Here is a 20,760-nt window from a genome sequence, read left to right as displayed (position 1 = left end):
CTTTTACTGTTTACTCTGTGCTCTATTACAATAAGTGCGTGTGTGAGAGAGAAAAGAGTGACAATTGCTGTCCATCACTTATTCAAGATGATTAAAAGAAAAAAGACCTTGGTTCCTTTACTCCCTGGGAGATTGGTGTTGACAAGGACAGGGTGAGAAAGAGAGACAAAAGAGAGAATGGAAACATAACCTTCCCATCCTGCTATTAAATTCACAAAACTTCCACCCCTCCTCTGTTCTTTTCTCCACTCTTTTTCTCTCTCTCCCTCTCCGTCTCTTTATTTTCTCTGGAAAAATGTGTGCTTGAGTTGTTGTGGGAAGGCACCCACGGGAGGGAAGGAAAGGAGGAGGCGGGAGGCTGACTCGAAGGAATAGCATAGAGTATCAACCTATTCTCCCCTTTCCTACATCTCCTCCTCTTTCCTTTCTCTTCCTTCTCCACCCGGTTGAATCTGCCCCAGAGAGGAGCCATCGAAGGCTGAAGATTGCCAACGCGCAACCCTTCGTCTCTTTTTCCCTCTGCCCCGCTGCTCCTCTGTGGGACAGAAAAAACAACTTCTTATCTTCCTCCTTATTTTCTCCCTTGTTTCCTCGTCTCCCAGTAGGCTGGGAGAAGAAAAAGAGAGAAGTTGCTCAGGAATAGAGAAAGGAATGAGAATGGGGTAAAAGGCAACATTGTCTTGGTCTACGATCTAAGATGCTGGAATGCTAAAAAGTTGTCGATTGGTCATGTTCACTCTATTGTCAGTAGGAGAACAAACGTGGAAGGGGTGAGACACATGTCCAACCAGGCAGGAGTGCACTTCAGAGGCATGTGTTGTTCTGTGTCAGTTGATTGAAAACTCTCTCTGCTTTTCTCTAGAGTCTTGTTGTTTTCTCATTTCTTGTCTGACAGTCTACTGCTTGACACACCACACACACACACACACACACACACCACAACACACACACACACACATATAACACAACGCTTACTGTTTTCTCTATGGACAAAAATACACAAAAGTGCACATAGTCACATAGAAAGAGTCAGTTGAGTCATCATGGAAAAAGGTTTGTCAGGTCCCAAGCTGAAATCGAGAAACTGAGACCTCCTGCATTATTGTTATTCAGAGTCTTAAGAAAACTATGTGAATGTGTGGGAATGAGTGTGTTGTGTGTGTGTTATACTCCGGTAGTTTACCCTCACTTCTTCTTCAGCTTAGCCACCTTGCATTATGCATCCAAGCAATAGGTTTGTTTGCTGGACAATCTTGATAATGGTGTTATTGTGTCGATGTTGGGACACAGACAACTTGCCAGCGGAAGTGCCTCCCTTAATGACAGAATGATCATATACTGGATCAATTCAGTTACATTATACAGTTTCAAATTCAAGTGCCTTGAAACTCAAAAAAACTGAAAAAGTCTGATTGCGTTTTTCCCTCCAGTTCACATATTTCGTGTTTAATACTACTCTCGTATGTGAGTGGGTCCATGTGCACTTGTCATCTGGTATCTTCTGGAGTATTTACCATTTTGAAAAATGTCAGCAGAGAGTATTTCTCCAGGTAATGACCCAGAATCCTTCAAATTCAGCAGCAGTATGAAACATATCCTAATATTCTCTGCATGGTTGTAGTTTAGTAGGATAGATACACACAAGATGTGCTACACTAAACATCTGGCTACATCCACTGTAGGTCCTTGTGGGGACAGATGTGCAAAGTAAGTTTGACCCTTACCCTGTGTTTGCCTAGATGCTATTTCTGAGCCTTTTACATTCAACTTATTTGTAGAATGATAGCAAACTGAAAAATAAATCTCAAGGAAATCATTTCTTCAAAAAAGAGAAAATTGATTAAGAGCCCTGATGAATCCTAAAACAGTAAAACGAGCTAATAAATAATCAAATCTTTAACTTCATGATAGCTAGATTGGAGGAATAACAAAATCTCTGCTACAAAGTGATCCATCTAATGGGGTGTAACTAATGTCAGGAAGTGAGTAAATGTATAAGAGGAAATTGTAAAAAAGAGTATGTTAGAAGGAAGGAGAGAGAATTGGAGGAGAAGATTACTGGGTTTACTGTAATATTTTATTGATGACCAGAGCTGAGATAAACAGGACACTGGCCTTTCTCCCTCTTTCTCCTGCTTCCTCTCTCTCTTTTCCCGATTCTTCTATCCCCTCTTCACCGCTACCCTCTGGAGGTCCATAATGTAGTTTTAATTTTCCCCAAGGCTACCACAGGAAAACAGTTCCTGTCTGTGTGTGTGTGGTGTGTGTGTGTGTGTGTATGGTGTGTGTGGTGTGTGTGTGAACTATTATTGCCTGCTTTGTGACAGCGCACAGTGCATCTGTGTTTTTTCTGTATTGCAGCATTAACTTTGCTCTTTTGTTGTGTGTGCAATTTTGTTGTGGTGTGTTTGTGCCCAGAAATTCAAATAAGAGAGAGCAGCTGTCAACTTAATTGTGAGAACTCTTTTCTGCCAATCTGAGAGTCTGTGTATTGCATGTCCGGCTTATTTTATGAGTTTTATTTGTTTATATACAGTGTGTGTGTGTGTGTGTGTGATTGTGTGTGTGTGGTGTGTGTGTGTGTGTGATTTCTGCTTCCTTCCATGACGTTGAATGGCTCTTTCATCATCCTGTTTCCAGACATTCGTGTTGGGTGCCTGCTCTCCCTTGCCGCAATACATCCCAGGGGTCTGTGTGTGTGTGTAGGTGTGTGCATATGTATGTGTGTGCGTGTGCGTATTTATGTGTGACTGGTACTCTGTGTTGCAGATCTCCTCCTGAGGGAGTGGGGCTTGTATTGTGAAAACACATACAAACAGGCTATAGTTGGGGAAAGAACATGAGGTGGAAGGTAAAGGGGAGGGGGTGAGGAGAGATGGCTTCTTTATATAGCCACCTAACATGCGCACACACACACACACACACACACACACACACACACACACACACACACACACAAACACTTGCAAACTGAGTGAGGCAGAGGGAGAGAGAGGGTTGGGGGAGTTACTCTCCTGAGAGAGAGCAGGGCTGTGTTGTTGTGTCCAGCTGCACCTGTTCAGCCTGTGTGTGTCAGTGTGCATTTGAGTGTGCGCTCAGCGCCAAATGTGTCTTCCATTCTTTGTATCTGCCCAATCCTCAACATTTTGAGCTCAGATAGGTGGGCCTTTGTGCTCTTGTGCTGTAAGTCTATAAGTAATCTGACAGTGTCTTATCATTGTAGAAGGTGTTTTCAGCTAAATTGGACAAAAACAATATATTTTGTGTATTATACTCAGGACTAGGATATTTGGTTAATATGGCTATGTAGGAAACACCTCTCAGTATAACACCATGCAATTCAACAGTATCACAAAGTGAGCCTCCAAAATGACCATAATGAAGTACAATCAGCAACTGTCTAAAACATTATTCACAAAAAAAATGTATGAAGGTAGGAACTATTGCTGGGCTGTTGTGTAAATTTAGCTGGGTGTACCTAATACAGTGCAAACTAAGTGTTGATAGGCATGGATGCATGAGAAGAAGGTTGTTTTCAGAATGTGTGCCAAAAAATAATGGATGGAGAAAAAGCATGGGTGTAAATAAAATAAATGTAATAGCAGAATTTCATTTAGCTGCTTCTGTTTCAGGGTCCTGGTACTGTCTGTGCTGGCTCACTGTCAGACTGTCAAGGGTCAGTGGTGCAGCTGAATAGGACAGAGCCATCATTACTGTTAGTAACACCTGTGCTTTTCCTCTATGAAAAGTGAAAATGTCTGCTGTGAAAAAGGCCAATTTGAGCAGCTTTTATAGGTTAAGCACCAAAGAACCATAACACTGCTTACAGTATACTCATACTAATACTTATAACAACAACAACAACAAAATGGACACTAACAGTTGAGAGCATTGTGATTTCTCGCTGAGTGGCTACCTCACTTGTAGTGTGTTTTGCTGAAGGTTGTGATGGCACACTTTACAAAGCTCCTGTAAGAGGTATATTTAAAGATCCATGATCGGGTCCAGTCTCTTCAGGGTGAATCGTGATTGAAGAACAATAACTGGTGTTTACAGTGATACCTGAAACAGCAGGAAAAAATAATATCCATAGAGATTTTCGATCAGTGTTTGAACCTACTTATTGGCCACACAGTCGGACATTTCACATACTACTGCATAATATTGACCAGAAATCTTTGATTATCACAAGAAATGAACTGTCAGAAAGTATGTGTAGCTGATATTGTGTGAAATACCCTGGTTCTGACGAGGTAATCTCTGCCCATTGGGCACTCTAAGCAAGTCATGTGATGCAGGTCTGCTTTTAACCTTGTGGTTGGTTCTTAGCCCTGCTGAAGGTGGTGGTGCCCAGCCAGGTGCCTGTGAATCCTGGACGAGTGTAGAGTGCGATGTGGAGCAGAATGAAAGCCTTGTGTCGAGACTGTTTGGTTTCTAAACATTCTCCTGGAAGCTACACACACACTTTTTTCCCACCTTTTGAAGCCTGTTTTAGGCTCACACAGGCATAGGTGTGTGTGTGTATGTTTTATGCATGCTTGGCTAGCAGATATACATCTCTCTGAGCTGCGGAGTGTGTCCCAGACAGGCCACAGTACCTGCTCCTGGCTGCCAAATCTAACACTTGAATGACTACTTTACCTTTGCAGTATTACAGTATGTTTTATTCCCCTTTAACTCTCTTTTAGTAGACTTCTATCACTCTGGGGCAGTGAGGGAACACTTCTCAAAGTTCATTAGTTCCCTAGTTTCTTCCCACAGCATATATAGAGATGTATGTTGGTCATGCTGACTGTGTGTGTTTGATTTTCCGTGTTCCAGTTTGTGTCTCCGCTAGCTTGTCTTGGCAACTGCTCACGACAGCACTGTGAAACCACCGGTTAGACAGGAGGATGGAGTGTGTCCATATTGAGTGTACTTGGATTCAGTGCTGAGGGTCCTGTGTTCAGTTTATATTCCACTTTTTTGAGGGGAGAGGGAACAAAACTCGTTTTTGTCTGTCTGTCTCTTTCTCTGTTCTGTGCGGTATGTTTATGGCTTATTATCATTTAGCTCACTAATTACCTCAATGAACTCATTTTAACATGGATAATGAGAGAACACACACACACATACACACACACACACACACACACACACACACACACACACACACACACACATACACACATGCACAGACAGACAACAAATACACCCATGCTATGAACACACACAAACATCCACACATACTCGTCTGTGAGTCTAACGAGTGGTGATTAGTGGGTCTCAGCTAGGCGTGGTTAGGCTGTGTAACATCATTCTGCACTGTGGACTCTGCTAATTCACTTCTCTTTATCTAATTACCCAGGGTGCGCACAAACACACGCACACATGCACTCGTACACTGCACACACACCACCTGCATATATCTTTCCTGCAGATATGCAAAGTGACCTCATTATTCCTGAGGTATCCATTTATATATTTATATTTTTATCTGTTAATAAACAGCCCATTGTCATCGGGTTACTGAGGCTGGTGGGTACAGCCAAGAATATTGCTTATTACCTTTCCTCAGGAGACACACAGTGTAAAAACATCTTTTCTCCACATCCACACCTGATGTTGCATGCTGTCATACACACGGGCCTGCATATGAAAACTTTCTTAAAATAGCCCATAATATTTAATACGACTCTGGAATGTCACAAGGTCCAATTTATTGTCCCTGCTTGTGTGAAGGTCCCAGATCAGGCCTTCATGAACCAGCACAGAAAGCAACTTATATATGGTTAAGTTATCATAGTGTTATTGCTGTTAAGTGTTTTTTTTGTATCAATTGATAAAATGTATATGTGTATGCTGTCATTCATTTAATTATGTAGGCTGAATTAATTTTTGCACTTGAAGATGTAATATAGTGCCCATAGATGCATATAGATACATCCAAACAAACACTCACATGCTGGTTAGGATGCCATATTGACATCTAAATAAATAAACAGACAAGGAAGTGACAATTCCAAAGAAAGTCTTTTTTGTTTTTTTTCTGCACATAAACACATTTTTCTTACAGACCCAAACAATGGGTTTCAATTCTTGTCTCTAGGACCCAGAATACTGCTGGTTTTCTATCCTACCAGCTAGTTAATTTCATTTAATTGCATTCACTGTGCATCCCAGGTGTGATTCAGTCCCTCATTACATGGCTAGAATAAAAATCAGCAGGGCTCTGTGACTCAAGGACTGGTAGAAAACCACTCTCCTGAAACATATTCTTTTAGGTGGAAATTATGAGTCTTATTGCACATGTTGCCCTGTCTTTCATTTAGTGGTGAAATTAGTATTTTTAATGTTTTTTCTGCAGTTTAAGTACAGGACTTGATTTTGATTTATTGTGTGCCTCTGGATGATGTAAGAATAACACAGGGTGTCTGGGTTTGGGATTGGAGGGTTTGTGTTTGTGCATGTGTGTGTTCTTTTTGTGTTTATGTGAGAGAATGTGCAGTTATTCCTGGCATAGGGACAGTCTGTGACTCAGAGATAATGGTTCTCTGTAGAGCGAGTGTGTGTGCGTGTGTGTGTCTGCGTGTCTGAGTGACTATACCTATATCCCGCTGATGGGTGTGTGTTTGTGTCTGTGTGTGATTTTGTGTGAAAGAAAGAGAGACTGCGAGTGGATGGTGCACACATACTAGTTGCAAGGGACCAGTGTCGTACTATTCAATCAATAACCCAGCACACACACACACATGCACACATACACCCCTCTGCACCCTAAGCACCCATGGGAGTTGCCTGCTTTCATTAAGTAGGCCTGCTGCTTCTTTCTGGTGTGGTGGGGGTGGGGTATTATAGAGAAAGAGAAAGGAGATGTAAGGGAGTTTTGTAAGAAATAAGACAAAAATGTGGAGGACAGACGAAGAATGTCAGATTTATAAAACTGTGTCCAGCTCAGTGTTCATATGTGGAAACTACTTGCTTCACATTAGCATTTTCAGGTAGTTTTAGAAACTTGTTAATATGCACTGAAACACACTGAGTAGCATGTTTCTGTTTTTAGACAACTGAATGGGTATGAAATGGTGATCATAAATGCTGCTTGTAAACCAAGGTGAACAGTAACTCCTGTGCTGCTGCACTGAGATGCCAGTAAATTCCCTGTTTTATGCTTGTGAAGTGAGTCTTTGACAACATAAACATACACACAGGTTAAGGACAACAGCTGTATCATGTTTTGTACTGACGTAAAATAAGTAAGACTGTGTCTGAGCGTCATTGTTTACTTAAGCTTCCTTTTCCCTGTCTACAACATGAGACAGGCTTTTTCTGGTTTACGCACTCCAGAAAGTGATTTCTTAAAGATCAGTTTTAGATATAACAAATGCTAGTTAATGAGGATGGAAGGGCAAATAGAGAGGGACAGATTTATTGTCAAATTCAGCCAGCCAAGCCAACCTACCTTTTGGTAGTGACTCATTTTAGACTTTTTAGACCAAATGCAAGCACATACAAAATCGTCGGACACACACTGTGGTCTGGAGGTCTGTTTCCACAGTTTGAGAATTTTAATAATTCTAACAGCTAAAGTGTCTAGGTGGAGCTAGTTCTGTCTGAGATCCACACGAGGACATATAATTGTCTCATAGTCCTTTAACACCAATGTGGTGCTGGTGCCTAATCTAGAACTGGTTCCATGCATTTCCACAGTAAAACGGCTGATGCCAGCTTTTTGGCACTAGCACAGCCCCTCGAAATTGCTGGTCCGAAAGTAGCAACCTCTGATGTCCGTGGCTATGGGAGGGGCGAGCACAAGAAATTCTCAGCAATTTAAAAGTAAATTTGTAAAAAGCAAGCAGAGCAGTCACATTCTGTCAGCCATGATTACATGATTTTATGCCTTTGCACCAGCGCAATGTCTCAGTAATGCCTTGGGAGAATTTCTTCAAATTTGGTACAAATGTTCACTTGGACTCCAGGATGAACTGATTAGAGGTCAAAGGTCAAGGTCACAATGACATCATGTTCTTGTGAATGAGATATATCAGGAATGCTTAGACCGACTGTCATTACATCTGCCACAAACTTCCACCTTGACTCAAGGAAGAACTAATTAGAATTTGGTGGTCAAAGGTTAAGGTCATTGTGATCTCACAAAATATGTTTTTGGTCATAATTCAAGAATATATACGCTAATTATGACACAATTTAACACAATGTCTAATGGGATAAAATGAAGTGAGGTCAACATCACTATGACATCATAATGTTCTGTAAAAACATTTCTGGCCATTATTCAACAATCACATCCTGAATATATCTAGTAGAGTCGTTTTAAGTCATACAACACGACTGCACATATTTACATTCCAGCGTACACACACGTATGTATGTGTATTTGTAAATGTGTGCATTTATTTACATATCCAGTGAGTGTGCATCTGGTATGTGCACATCTGTGTGTGTTTGCACATGTATCTGTGTATGTTTGTGTGTGAGTGTACAATGACCAGTGTGTATGTGTGCAGTGTGTGTGTGTGTGTGTGTGTATGTATGTGTGTGTGTGTGTGTGTGTGTGTGTGTGTCTGTGTGTGTGTGTGTACGTGTATACGTACGTGTGTGTTTGTACGTGTATGTGTGTGTGTTTAGTCAGCCAAGGGGCCACTTTCTCTCCCTGGCCAGACGGTGCTCTCACCACTGGACAGATGGCCAAAACCCTCCCTCTGTCCTTCCCCATCCCTTCATCTATCCCTCCTTCTCTCCCTCCATCACTGTCTTCCTCTCCTACAGTTCCCTAAACACCCCATCACCTCAATCCCCCATTCCCCAACTCCCAGCATCCCTCTATCCCTCGTTCCCACCACTCCTCTCCCATAATAAATCAGAGTGGGTTGGAGCCTGTGCACCTCACTCTGATTTAGCTCACGTTCACTCTTAATCACACTTTCTCTCCTCAACTCATAGACTAAAATATTGTGTCTTTTTTGCATTTTGTTTTACTGGTCAATAATCCCATGGAAAACAAGTGGAATGGTTTTTGATTGTACCTGTTCAGGTATTTGGATGCTGAGTTGACAACTTGGCTTTGCTAAGCAGAGATTATAGAGAGATAATAGAGAAATACAAAGCTCCTAATGGATGAAACTGAGCTAATCCTTTTTTGACCCACCACTGCAGTCACTATAAGAACTCTATTTTTCATTAAAAGTAATGAAGGTTATTGATTCTTTGTAATGAGCAGCACTTGAAATTCAGTAACAGTGATTTAACTCTACTGAGTAATGCATGTATTACATGCATGTACTGTATGCAGGTAATCAATTGCAGCTGCCCTGCAATGAATCCTTTGCAGACCCGAATTTCAGTATCAGTTCTCTGTTTAATCAACTCATAGGTCATTTTAGAGACTTGTCATGTCATGGTCATGTTGTATGGAATTGTTTTATTGTTGTAGAATATTTACACTTTGTTTTTAACCCTTTGCCCCTCTTAACTGGCATCTTGTTCCATGTTGTCCTCATTATTTCCTTCCTTCCATTTGTAGGCATTTAAGTTCAGTTCATTTTTTCCCCATGCTTCCACACTCTTTTCAACCATTTCGCCCCCCAGACTTTGTTTTTATCCTCTCTCCTCTCCTCTCCTCTCCTCTCCTCTCCTCTCCTCTGTCAAGCCAGTGTCTTCAGTGTCAGTCCTATTGGATCCTCAGCGTTTATAATGTGTTAATAAGGTGTGAAAATGGCGACACAATGGAGCAGTGAGGATTGGGCCGACGCAGCCTTCCACTGGTCCCCTCTCACACTCTGCCTGTCTGCTACCAGGACACACACATTCACACACACTCCTTCACATGCTAAAGTGATGTTCCACACACTCAGTACAATTAAGTCAAGTCGCACATGTCATTGGTAAAATAGTCGAGAGAGAGATAATGACAGTATAATTTCTGCAGGTAAAAATGAGCCCAAACTGACTAAATCATGGTAGATAAGGGAAGGACGATGATTATTTCAATGAGATATTTGTTTAATCCAGGCTTTGCTGTAGAAATGTAAAGACAACTTCCAGCTGGTGTCAGGAAAAATCAAGACGACAACTGACCTGGGTGATACAAGGTCATGGCTCATAAATCAGAAACTACAGGGGCTCAAATATCAACTGGCGCTTGACTCACATGTCTTTTACTTCATTGATGTTCCTCCATTTATGACTGAATATTTGAGAGATTTAAAATGAAGTAGTCTTTCTGAGGGTCTGTACAGGGAAGTGTTCTGATTAGCATTGTGGTATGTTGTGTTTATCCTCAGAAGTCCCAGCATCCGACAGAGAGACAGAGCCCAAAGAAGGTCAGGGGACAGGAGCTGAAGATGGAGAACAAGAGGAGCATGATGACCGTGATGAACGAGATCATGATGATGACCTAGATGATGAGTCCATTTTCACCTGTGACAACTGTCAGCAGGACTTTGACTGTCTTGCCGAGCTCACTGAACACAGAACCAACCACTGCCCAGCTGGTAAGATTGTTATTAATGTGGACTGTGATTTGCTTTGTGTATTCTAATTGACCAGGCTCGCATCACTGTACATTTTTGACCCTGTTGACAAAACCATGGGTACAGAGCAGCTAAATGTACAAACTCATGATATATAAAAGATACATAGTGCACTTATACTTCATAGGATAATGCAGGGGTTAGTGGTGGATAATGTAATGCTTTGATTTGTGGGTAAAAAAAGATAATTGTCGAGGGAAAAATAATCAGAAGAGAAAAAAATGAAAAGGAACCAAAACAAAGGTAAACTTAGCTGTGTGTTGTCAGTAGAGTTACATTTATTATTTCCTCACTTAAGGATAGCTCATTTTGTTGCTACAACAAATGAAGAGATTTTTTAGGATATTTAATTATTTAAAAAAAAGAATAATTAATTGGTACTGCTTACATCTAATTACATCCAACAATCAAATAAGGTAGTTCTTTTAAAAAGTACACAAATGTAAAGCCTTTAAGGTAAATGGTGAAACTGTGTTATTAGAATGATTTTGTATCTGGTTTCTGTAAGTGTGCTGCATGTTTTTCAGTGGGGAGGATGCTCGGCTTTCAGACTAAGGTACAGATGAAGTGGTTTAGTTGCATCATGCAGAATCACCAATCTTAAAGGTTCCTTGGTGACTCAGGCCCTCCCCTGTTTCTGAATACCTATAGCTATTGGATTCAGTTATACCCATATGTCCCACAGGGACAGACTTGTGCACACACACACGCGCACACATACACACTCACAAAAGCCGTTATTAGTACTGGTGTAATTAATGGAGGGGCTGAAAGGAACGCGGCGGGGGCATCTGGTTCCTACAGATTAATCCAAATGCTCGCTTAACAAGCCAACACACACACACACACACACAGACACACACACACACACACACACACACACACACTTTCTTGCTACTGCAAAGCAGTCTGCCTCTTAGCTAGTGTGTGTGTGTGTGTTTACTTTTGATAGGGGGATGAAGAAATAAGAAGGGGTGGTGGTGGAGGGCTTTGTTTAAACTGGTAAAGACAGTGTTCCCAGAGACTGTGTAATGTAGATGATAAGACCCCTTCCTCAGCAACCTCTTATTCACCCACTGGCTTGACATCCAATCCTCCTGACAGTGTTAGGGAGATGCTTGGAGAAAGGAATAAAGGAATGAAATGAGCAAATGAAAATATGTAATGAGATAGAGAGGGATGACAGGTGACAAAGGTCTTTGTCCTGTACAGTGTAATAATGTTATACAGTACACAACTTAATCACTGCTTCCTGGTGGCCTGATGGTCTATTATCACTAGAACTTACTAGAGTTATATAAATTACGTTAATGCAAACAACAAATTTAATACAGGAATACTTCAAAATACTCTGAGACTCAGTGTGAGTGTTTTACTTTTCTTGCAGATATTAGACTTGTTCCACTTAAGCCTTGTTAGCCAAGGCTGACTGTAGTGTAGAGTCAGTTTCCTACACTAACTCAAAGTAAGCCATGATGTAACTTATCATACAGTACATGTACTGGTAATTCCTTTTTTTTTTTAAAAAAAAGGGAAACCTGTTTATGCTTTTTAAAATTGTTTTTGTTTATTGTTCCCTTTCTCCATTACCTACAAATTACCCACAAGTACACACCCTACGGCGATCGACAACACGAACACAGCACACACGATTCTACGAAACACACCACACACCGAGGCTTAAACAACACATCACTTGACACAACAGTCACACATACACAACACAGTTCATCTTACCTTCTGCATGCCTGTGTCACATTCAGACACACATACAGTACACACTTAGAGAATCACACCGCCAAAAGCACAGGGCTGCTATCAGAGCGCGGGATGTGGCCTGTGATTTCAGCACTGGAGTCTGGGGAGGGCTACATGTTGCTGAGCGAGAAAGCCGAGGGAGGAAGGGGGAGGGTAAGAGGGAGCGCACAAGAAAGAAATGAAATGAAATGATAAAACATGTTTTTCCCTTGAGAAAGAGTGGTTGAGATTGCAGAGTAATCCCACAGCTTGGCGGGATGTGTGTGCACTTGTATGCAGGGGGCTTGTGTACTTGGGTTCATCCATGTGTTGGTGTTTGCTATTGTGTATATGGTACGAGTGTGTGTGTGTGTCTGTGTGTGTGTGTGTGTGTGTGTGAAGTTAGTGGTAGGACCACGGCTTTCTGGTTATTATTGAGGAGAAGGCTAAATTAAAAAACATGGACTAAAGAATCCTTTTAAGTTCTCTGGTGGAGACCCCTGGGAGCCAGTTTAGTAGGAGGGCATGGGACACACACACGCACAAAAACACACAGTCTATTGGGGATAAACACATGCCACTCAAGATCTGCATGAGAGAGTTAATGTGTTCATGCATTTTGTAGGTGGTGTGTGTGTTTGTCCCTGAGCAGAACCAAACAACTCAGACATCAGCCATCTTGGTTGGGGGTGACAGACGGGGGGCCATCTTGCCAGAAGTAACTAGCTATGATGCAACTGTGATGTTAGCTTGCTGTTAGCTTTGCATTAGCATGGAAAAAAATGTTAATCAAGGCCTTATTTTTCTAATCACAGAATTTTTATGTAACACAAAAAACCAAAGATCAAAATGATAGGAAGTTGAACCAAAACCAAAATTATTCTGTTTATTAGGAGGTACAATTAGTCTGTCATCACCACGAAACATCGCTGGTATAAAAACTCTGGGAGAAAAGCTGGGAAAACTAATTGTGTATGATGTAGAGAATCAAAGATAGTTGTTGTTTTTCTTATTCAACTTTTAGTTTTTTGCATATTACATAATCCCACGGTCTATATTTGTAGTCTTGCAGTAAGTTCAAGTTGTACAAAAAAAAGACATGAAGCACCTTGAGGTGCAGTGAGGTGATGCATCAGTTGGCACTAGTGCTTGAAGGCGCAGTCTGGCAAAACTTTAACACTTTATACAGATGTAGTACTTATAAAACACTTTTTATTTACTTCAACAATGAACGTGTTTCATTCTAAAGCTGTCTGCATTTGTGCTGAGTCTATGCAACATGACATTTTCACATTTTACTCTTTGGTGCTGATCTCATAAAGTTTCCTGAAGACATGACGTCCACTGTCAGCCTTCAATTGCTGAATAATATCTGTACATGTGTGATCCCCAGGTGCTGGCTTAAGAACCATGTTAGTTAGTGCTGAATTCTCTGCAGAAAAAGCGCTGGTATCTGTAATGCTAACTATACTGTTGAAGCAAATGGGTCCCAAGTTAGCAGCTAGCTACAGCTATAACATTGAATGGGTCCCAGGTGCGAGAGTGAAGCACCAAGTAATTCAGTGCCACTCTAGCAGAAGGCCTATAAAGAGGCACCATTAATTTGAGTGGAAATTGGACAAACACACACATACACAGTGGCACAGATCAATGACACATAAATGTGTGTACACCCACTCAAACACGCACATACCCACAGACCCAACACATCTGGTTAATGTAATGCCACATTAATGTGCATGAGCTTGGACTGCTTGCTGGTTGTGTGTGTGCGCGTGTGTATGTGTGTGATCAAGATTATGAGCCCCAATGACAATACCATTGTTATTCTGTTTCACTACAGCTTTCAGACAGTGTGATGGCTCTGCTTTTAAATTGTGCGTCAGTGTGTGTCCTCAGTAATTATATGTTGTTGTATGTAGTTAAGTAGCTTGCCCACACTGCATGTAGGCTGAATTTCAAAAATATGTAGTGCACCACAGTAGAAGAATTGTAAACTGCAGTATTTATTGTAAAAGTGCCTTATAATTTTTTTTCACTGTAGCACTGCGTGAATTGGTGAACCTACATGGTTAAGAGGCTCTTTTCGAGTTTACTTGCTGAGGTGTATATAGTGTGTAATATCTGTGCGTGTGACGTGTCTACTACTTGTAGTCCATGTGGGTCTATATCCTGTGTGTGTACAGTACATGTGAGAGAGACTAGTGAGAGTGCGAGTGCGAGTTGGGGAAGTGTCGATGGGTCTCAGTAGGAGTCAGAATGTGGAGCAGAGACTCCCTATGGAGAGGAGGAGCGGAAAAAAGCCTCCTACAGATCAAATGGAGAACATTCTCTGGCCCTGCTCTGCCACATGAACACACATACACACACACACACGCACACACACACACACACACACACACACACACACACACAAGCACATCCCATTAGGGAATCCCAAAAGTTTTCTTACTGGCCACAACGTTCGAAGGTTGGGTCATTGTGATGTGTTTAGAGCTTTAAACACACTCAGACAGTGTTTTAAAACGGCTATGGAGGCCCTTTGTTTGTGCAGCCACTGTCCATTTAACTCAGTTGTATATAAAAGCTGCCTGACACACCCACACTTCTGCACACACGCACATGTCAACAGTATCCACACACTCGTGGTAGGTGTGAGTGAGAAGGGCGAGAGGGCGAGAGATTGTTAAAGATGTCAGTAAAAACCACTTCAGGGGGAAGAGGAAGTGATGAGAAGGTAGGCACAGAGTAAACGAGGGAGCTGTCAGTCAAGGCAGGGGGGTGGAAACTGGCTCTGTCAGTGACAAATAGCAAGTCATTAACCCAGCTAGTTGCTTCTTAGACGGTGAGATGGTGTGGGTGGAAAATTGTTTGTGTGTGTGTGTGTTCGTGTGTGTGTGTGTGTGTGTGTGCGTGCGTGTGCAAGGAGAGAGCAAGATACAGTGCATATCCTTTCCAAAGGTATTTGTGAGGTCTCTGTTAATTGAGCACATACAGCTGCACTCTTGTCTATTCGCTTTCCTCTCTCAGTAGGGGAGAGGAGAGATTACTAGGGAGCCTGTCTAGCTGGGAGGGAGGGGGAGACGGAGAAGGAAATGAGGGAGGAACAGAAGGGGAGTGGAAAGGAATAACGGGGAACAGGATGAAGACAGGTGAAGAGAAGGAGGGCTGGAAAGTGGAGGTAAAACTTACAATGTGCAGAGAGGAGGTGAAAGATGGAGGGGAAAAGGAAGAGGGAGAAAAACATGGAGCAGGGAGGAGAAGCACGTCTGTTAGCATAGGGGCCCTTGGGTAACTGGTTTGCCTCCCACGGGACATCTCCCCACTGCTAAGCTCTTACCGTCTGTCGCAACCCGCTGTCACACACACATGCAGAGAATCACCCTCTCAAGCAGAGAACTACACACACACACACACACACACACACACACACACACACACACACACACACACACACACACACACACACACACACACACACACACACACCACACACCTCACTGTGTCTGTCGTCAGGATAGCAGCTGAGTCCTGTGAGGCCAAGACTCTTATTAAAACCACAGATCACTTTCTACAAGAGAGGGAGAGAAGGAGAGGTAGGAGGGGTGTAATCTGAAACAAAATTACAGACAGCCTCCTGCACTCTGGCCTGCCACTTACTGTGTGTGTGTCTTTGTGTGTGTGTGTGTGAGATTTTGTGTGTGTGTTTTTTTTGTCCGGTAGCTACTGTTGATTGACAAAATAAATATCATGCTCTTAGTCGTTTCCTTTATGTTCACTCCTTTTTTTGTTTTTTTTTTCCTGTTGGCTTTTATTCTCTTAGCTCCTGTCCTTTTGCCTCTCCCTCCCTCTTGCCCTCTTCATCACCATGTGCCCCTCTTCCCTTTTTTTGCCCCCTCTCCACAATCCCCCCCCCCACCTCCCCTCTGTGTCTCTGTACCCGGGGGTGGCCCGAAGATTCCTGTGCTAAGCCCTTGGCATACATACAAGTGCACAGCGCACACACAGACACACAGACACAGCTGGCTGCCGCTCAGGTTTTCCAGGGAGAGAGCAGGAGCTCGGCACCAGAGGAGAGGGGGATGGAGAGAGGAGAGCAGTAGAAGAAGTGGAGGGGGGAGTGCAACATGCAGAGAGGGAGAGGGAGGAATGGAGGGATGACAGGGAGGGGGTGAGATGGAGAAGGGTTGTTGTGAAGTCATTTTTCATCACAGGGTTCATTTTTCACTGCAGAGTTCTCCCACTCTCTACATCGCTCTATTTCTCTTTATCTGTCCTCTCCTCCTCCCGTTCCCCTCCCTTGATCCCGCTTTGTCTCTCTTTATCTTCCCTTTTTCCTCTTTTTTCCTGTCGTCCTTTCTCTCCCCCTCCTCTTCCCCCCACTTCTCTCTCTTTCTCTCTCCCTTTTGCCTAAACTCTTTCCATCCTCTCTCTGTCTCTGTCTCTCTCTTTCAGCCTAGTTTCTCCTTTATGAAATATGGATGGGAGCAGTTTTGGGCGCGCTGAGAGGTTTGCAGTCGGAGGGAGGGAGGGATGGAACTTGGGAACTGGTGAGGGAAGGAGGGAGGGAAAGACAGAAAGAGAGGGAGAGGGGAGAAGAGGGAGGGAGGGAGGGAGCTCGTGTCTCAGCAGACGTGCCTTGTGCATGCACCTAAACACCTCACTGAGCAATCTGTCAACATGTCAGCAACACATGTTTGGTAAAAAAGAGAGAGAGCGGTTGGAAGGAGAGAGGAGAGGGTGAAAAAAATCTCTGCTCCTCCAGTGGGAGTAATGGCTCCCACCAGGGCTCTGGAAATGCTTTGAATTCAGCAGATTTCTATTGCGGGGTCCTCCCCCGGGGGCGTCTTTTTACAATGCCTGCATCTCAGAAATTTGAGCCCGAGGACCCCTGGGGGCGTCCTTTCATAATGCCTGAAAATGTAGGGTTATATTGTGTGCTCTTCCCCATGGGGCTTTTATTAATACCTGTATTCACTGCCACTGGAAATTACACAGGCGGCGCTGCAGGGGCCCGCGCTCGCTCCAGGAAGGGAGAAAGACTCTGCAGGGACGTTTTCTCTCTTCTCCTCTCTTTTCTCTTCCCTTCTTCCCCCTTTCCCCCTCCTCGTCCCCGTCTTCCTCCTCCTCCTCCTCCTCCTCCTCCTCCTCCTACTTTGACTCTCTTCCCTTTTTTCTTACTTAATGCAAGAGTGAAAAAGAAGAATTTGCCAAAGGACACAAGAAAGTGTGTTGTGTGTGTGTTGGCACCAGCTAACCCCCTTGTATTCAGTCCTACTTTGCTCAGAGGAAAAGAAACACTCGATTAAAAATGTAACTTCCCTCTTCCCCTCTTCTTTCTCTCTCATCTCTCCCCTCTCCTTCTCTCTGTCCTTGTGTGCCTGTGTGTAGATCTTGCAGAGAGTAAATATTTGTGTGTGTCTGTGTTTGAGAGTGTATTTATATATATATATATATATGTGTGTGTGTGTGTGTGTGTGTGTGTGTGTGTGTGTGTGTACACTTTAAATGGCAAAAACTTTAATCTATAGTCCAGTACAGTGTGTGTGATTTTTGCTCACTGTATAAGGTGGAGACAGAGACGACTCTGTCTCCAAACATTCATTAGAATTCTTCAGCCAAAGGGTTTACAGCTTCTCTGTGTGTGTCAGTGTGTTTGTGTGTGTATTCATTGATCAAATATTTACACAGTCAGATTATAGAAATATACATTTACATATCTTTGAATAAATAACATTTGTCTGATCTCTCCAGTCAGACTGTTTAGATAGCAGATTTGGATGCTACCAGTTTCAGGCTTGACTGGACTTTGAATTTTGTCCACAATAAGAAGACCCTGTTCTTCTATGATGCCTTTAGATGTACTCAAGTGTTACGAAACAAGTGTTGCTTATAATAATGTTTGAGTTTTTAGAGTTTTCACTGGACTTTTTCAGTACAGTATAGCTGTAAACACTGCTTTTGCACTGCCTAGGCTAAAGACTATGTTGCTCATGTCGGTTAATTTGTTTACTTTCCCTAATGTGTGCGTTCATGACCTGTCCCCTCAAAAAACTACGGAGAGAGAGAGACCGATAAGCACCAAAGTAATTATTCATTAATCGTAATCATATTTTTTTATATATCATAAGCTTAACCTATCAAATCAGAATGAGAAAAGTTTCCTCAATATTAGTATGTTTTCATCATTTATTTATAACTTTTTAACACATTAGAACCAGCATAAATAATTGATCTTGGTGCATGACCACTTTTGAGAAGAGATGAGGCCACAGTTCATTTATCAGTGAGGTCTTTAAAATGGGCAAGATGTCTGAAATCTTGAAATTGTTAAAGTTGTTTCTGCATCACATGCTCTTGATGTGTCTCGTCTTTCATATCCCTCTGACAAAATTTTCCTTTCAAACTAATTGGTTAGGGTAGCATAGGATTTATAAAATCAAGCATAGTTTTAATCCGATGACTCAGAGTTGATAAACAGTACAATGTGTCACCCCTAGAACATGCAAACTGTGAAACTGCCAAACCATCCAGTGCACAAACGAACAGCAAAAGAAATCACTTAATTATCAACAATACAATAAATGTAAAATCCATTTTTTTCTTTTTGCTAACATTGAGACAATCCTGCAGCTTGTATATTTTATTATGCAGTGAATGAGTCAGCTGCACTGTTGTGTTCCAAATTCCAATGGGTTTGAGTATAGCTGCACAGGCTAACTGCATTATTACAAACAGAAACACCCCGTTGACCCCCACTAAACTGACAGGATCGCCTTGACTTTTTTCAGACCCAACACTGTTCCTAGCCATCTTTTCAATGCCAGGCACTTCTCACTTTGATCATTTTATCAAAAAAATCAATTTTATTGGTGTTTTTTTAAGCATCTTGTTACCAACATTGTCAGCTGGTTATCTGTTGAATTATCAAACACACAAGTTGAGGGAGTAAGGGACATCCCCAGAACTGTTTTTGAGCATCAAGCTGTTTGATAAGTTGATACAAGGTGTTGAAAACCTTGGAGTTGGGAAAATATAATCTCACTTAATTTGGTATTACATGACATATAATGCTTGAATGCTTGAATTGAATGCTGAACTGATTTTAAAAATACGATCACTGAGCCCGTTATTAGAACCACCTGTGCACCTGCAGTTATCCAATCATGTGGCAGCAGTGCAAAGCTATAAAGAAAAAAAAAAAAAAAAAAATTATATTAGTACGCGTATATAATATATTGATATGTTATGCAAAATGACAAATAGATATGTTGAAGGTGCTTTTGAGCACACTCACTACAACACTTAGATCGACACCACAAAGGCCAGCTGAGGGCGAGAGCAGATAGAGGCTGTTGACACCAGGTAAATGCTGTGGTAGTGGTGGGGTGTGAATCAGACAGGTGGCAACAGTAGCAGAGAATGAGCAGTATGTTGAAAGGCTTAATTGGACTGCCCACACAAGCTCAGCTGACACACCAGCAGATTGAAAAGACAGCACCGCTAGAGTCTCAATCCACTGTTTGAACAGGTTTACAGCTTGTTCATTTCTTGGTCAGTCATGATCCCACCACACATTGCTGGGGTGGATTAGTTTAGCTATTTCTACTAGGTAGTAGGGCTTTGCTCAGGGGTGTAAAGTAGAGCTACACAATGACCACAGTAGGGTTGCGTTGGGACAGTTGTGTAAAACATGTGAAACTGTTGAGGGAAAGTCCTCTTTGCTCCCTGTTGCACAAAGCTGCACAAGAGCACATGCCAAATGACATCCACTAAATTATGAACCTAGTTGTCCTAAATAGTAGCATTACAACAATTTTTCAGTTTTACAATTTCCACTACATCTGTTATATGTGAAGTTTTTTTTGCAGACCCAGTAAACAAAAACAAGTACATGTAATTGATTTTTTTCTTTCATTCCACACCAAAATCTTGTGGACTGCAGCTCCATTATTGAGTTTTTAGAAATGCTTAATCCCAAATGTTGGTTTTATGTCTGTGTGTTTATGTTTGTTTATAATTTTGTTTTGGTTTGGGGAATGTAGCCTTGTTTGTATGCCAGTGTGTGCCTGAACATGCATGTACAACATGTGTGCTCTTGTGTATGTATCTATGTATATTTATGTGTGTGTGTTCATGTCAGTTTGTGTGTGAATGGGTCAGGATAGAGTTGTCATGGGGCCATGTGGGGGCCTCTTCCGTGTATGTGTGTCTATGTAGGGGGATGTCTGGATAATGAGGAACAGGCCATTCCCTTGGATTCCTGCACCCCTGCCAACAACCAGGACCCCCAGAACCTCTACCCTCCTTTTCTTTTCTTTTTTCTTCCCCCCCTCCTGCAGACACCTGGGACTTTCTTCCTTTTTCCTCCCTGTTTCTCTCTTTTTGCTTCTTCTTTCTCTCTTTCCAAGTGGAACGTGCAACCTCCCTCCATTTGATACACCTCCCCTCGCTCCATTTCTGCCCTTCTACTTCTCCTTTCCCATTCTTT

At 42.2% G+C, this 20,760-nt stretch overlaps 1 protein-coding gene across 1 annotated transcript in view; it reads left to right on the top strand.

Annotated features, from left to right (window-relative positions):
- znf423 (zinc finger protein 423) overlaps window positions 1–20,760 on the top strand; it is a 128,255-nt gene that overhangs the window by 6,851 nt on the left and 100,644 nt on the right. Inside the window, exon 3 of the mRNA XM_022749854.1 lies at window positions 10,284–10,493. Within this exon, the coding sequence (XP_022605575.1) occupies window positions 10,284–10,493 (210 nt within the window). The remainder of the gene's footprint in view (window positions 1–10,283; window positions 10,494–20,760) is intronic.

This window comes from Seriola dumerili, unplaced genomic scaffold, assembly GCF_002260705.1.
Source record: "Seriola dumerili isolate Sdu_G_001 unplaced genomic scaffold, Sdu_1.0 BDQW01000147.1, whole genome shotgun sequence".
Lineage (NCBI taxonomy): Eukaryota > Metazoa > Chordata > Actinopteri > Carangiformes > Carangidae > Seriola > Seriola dumerili.
This window is presented reverse-complemented; position numbering and strand designations above follow the sequence as displayed.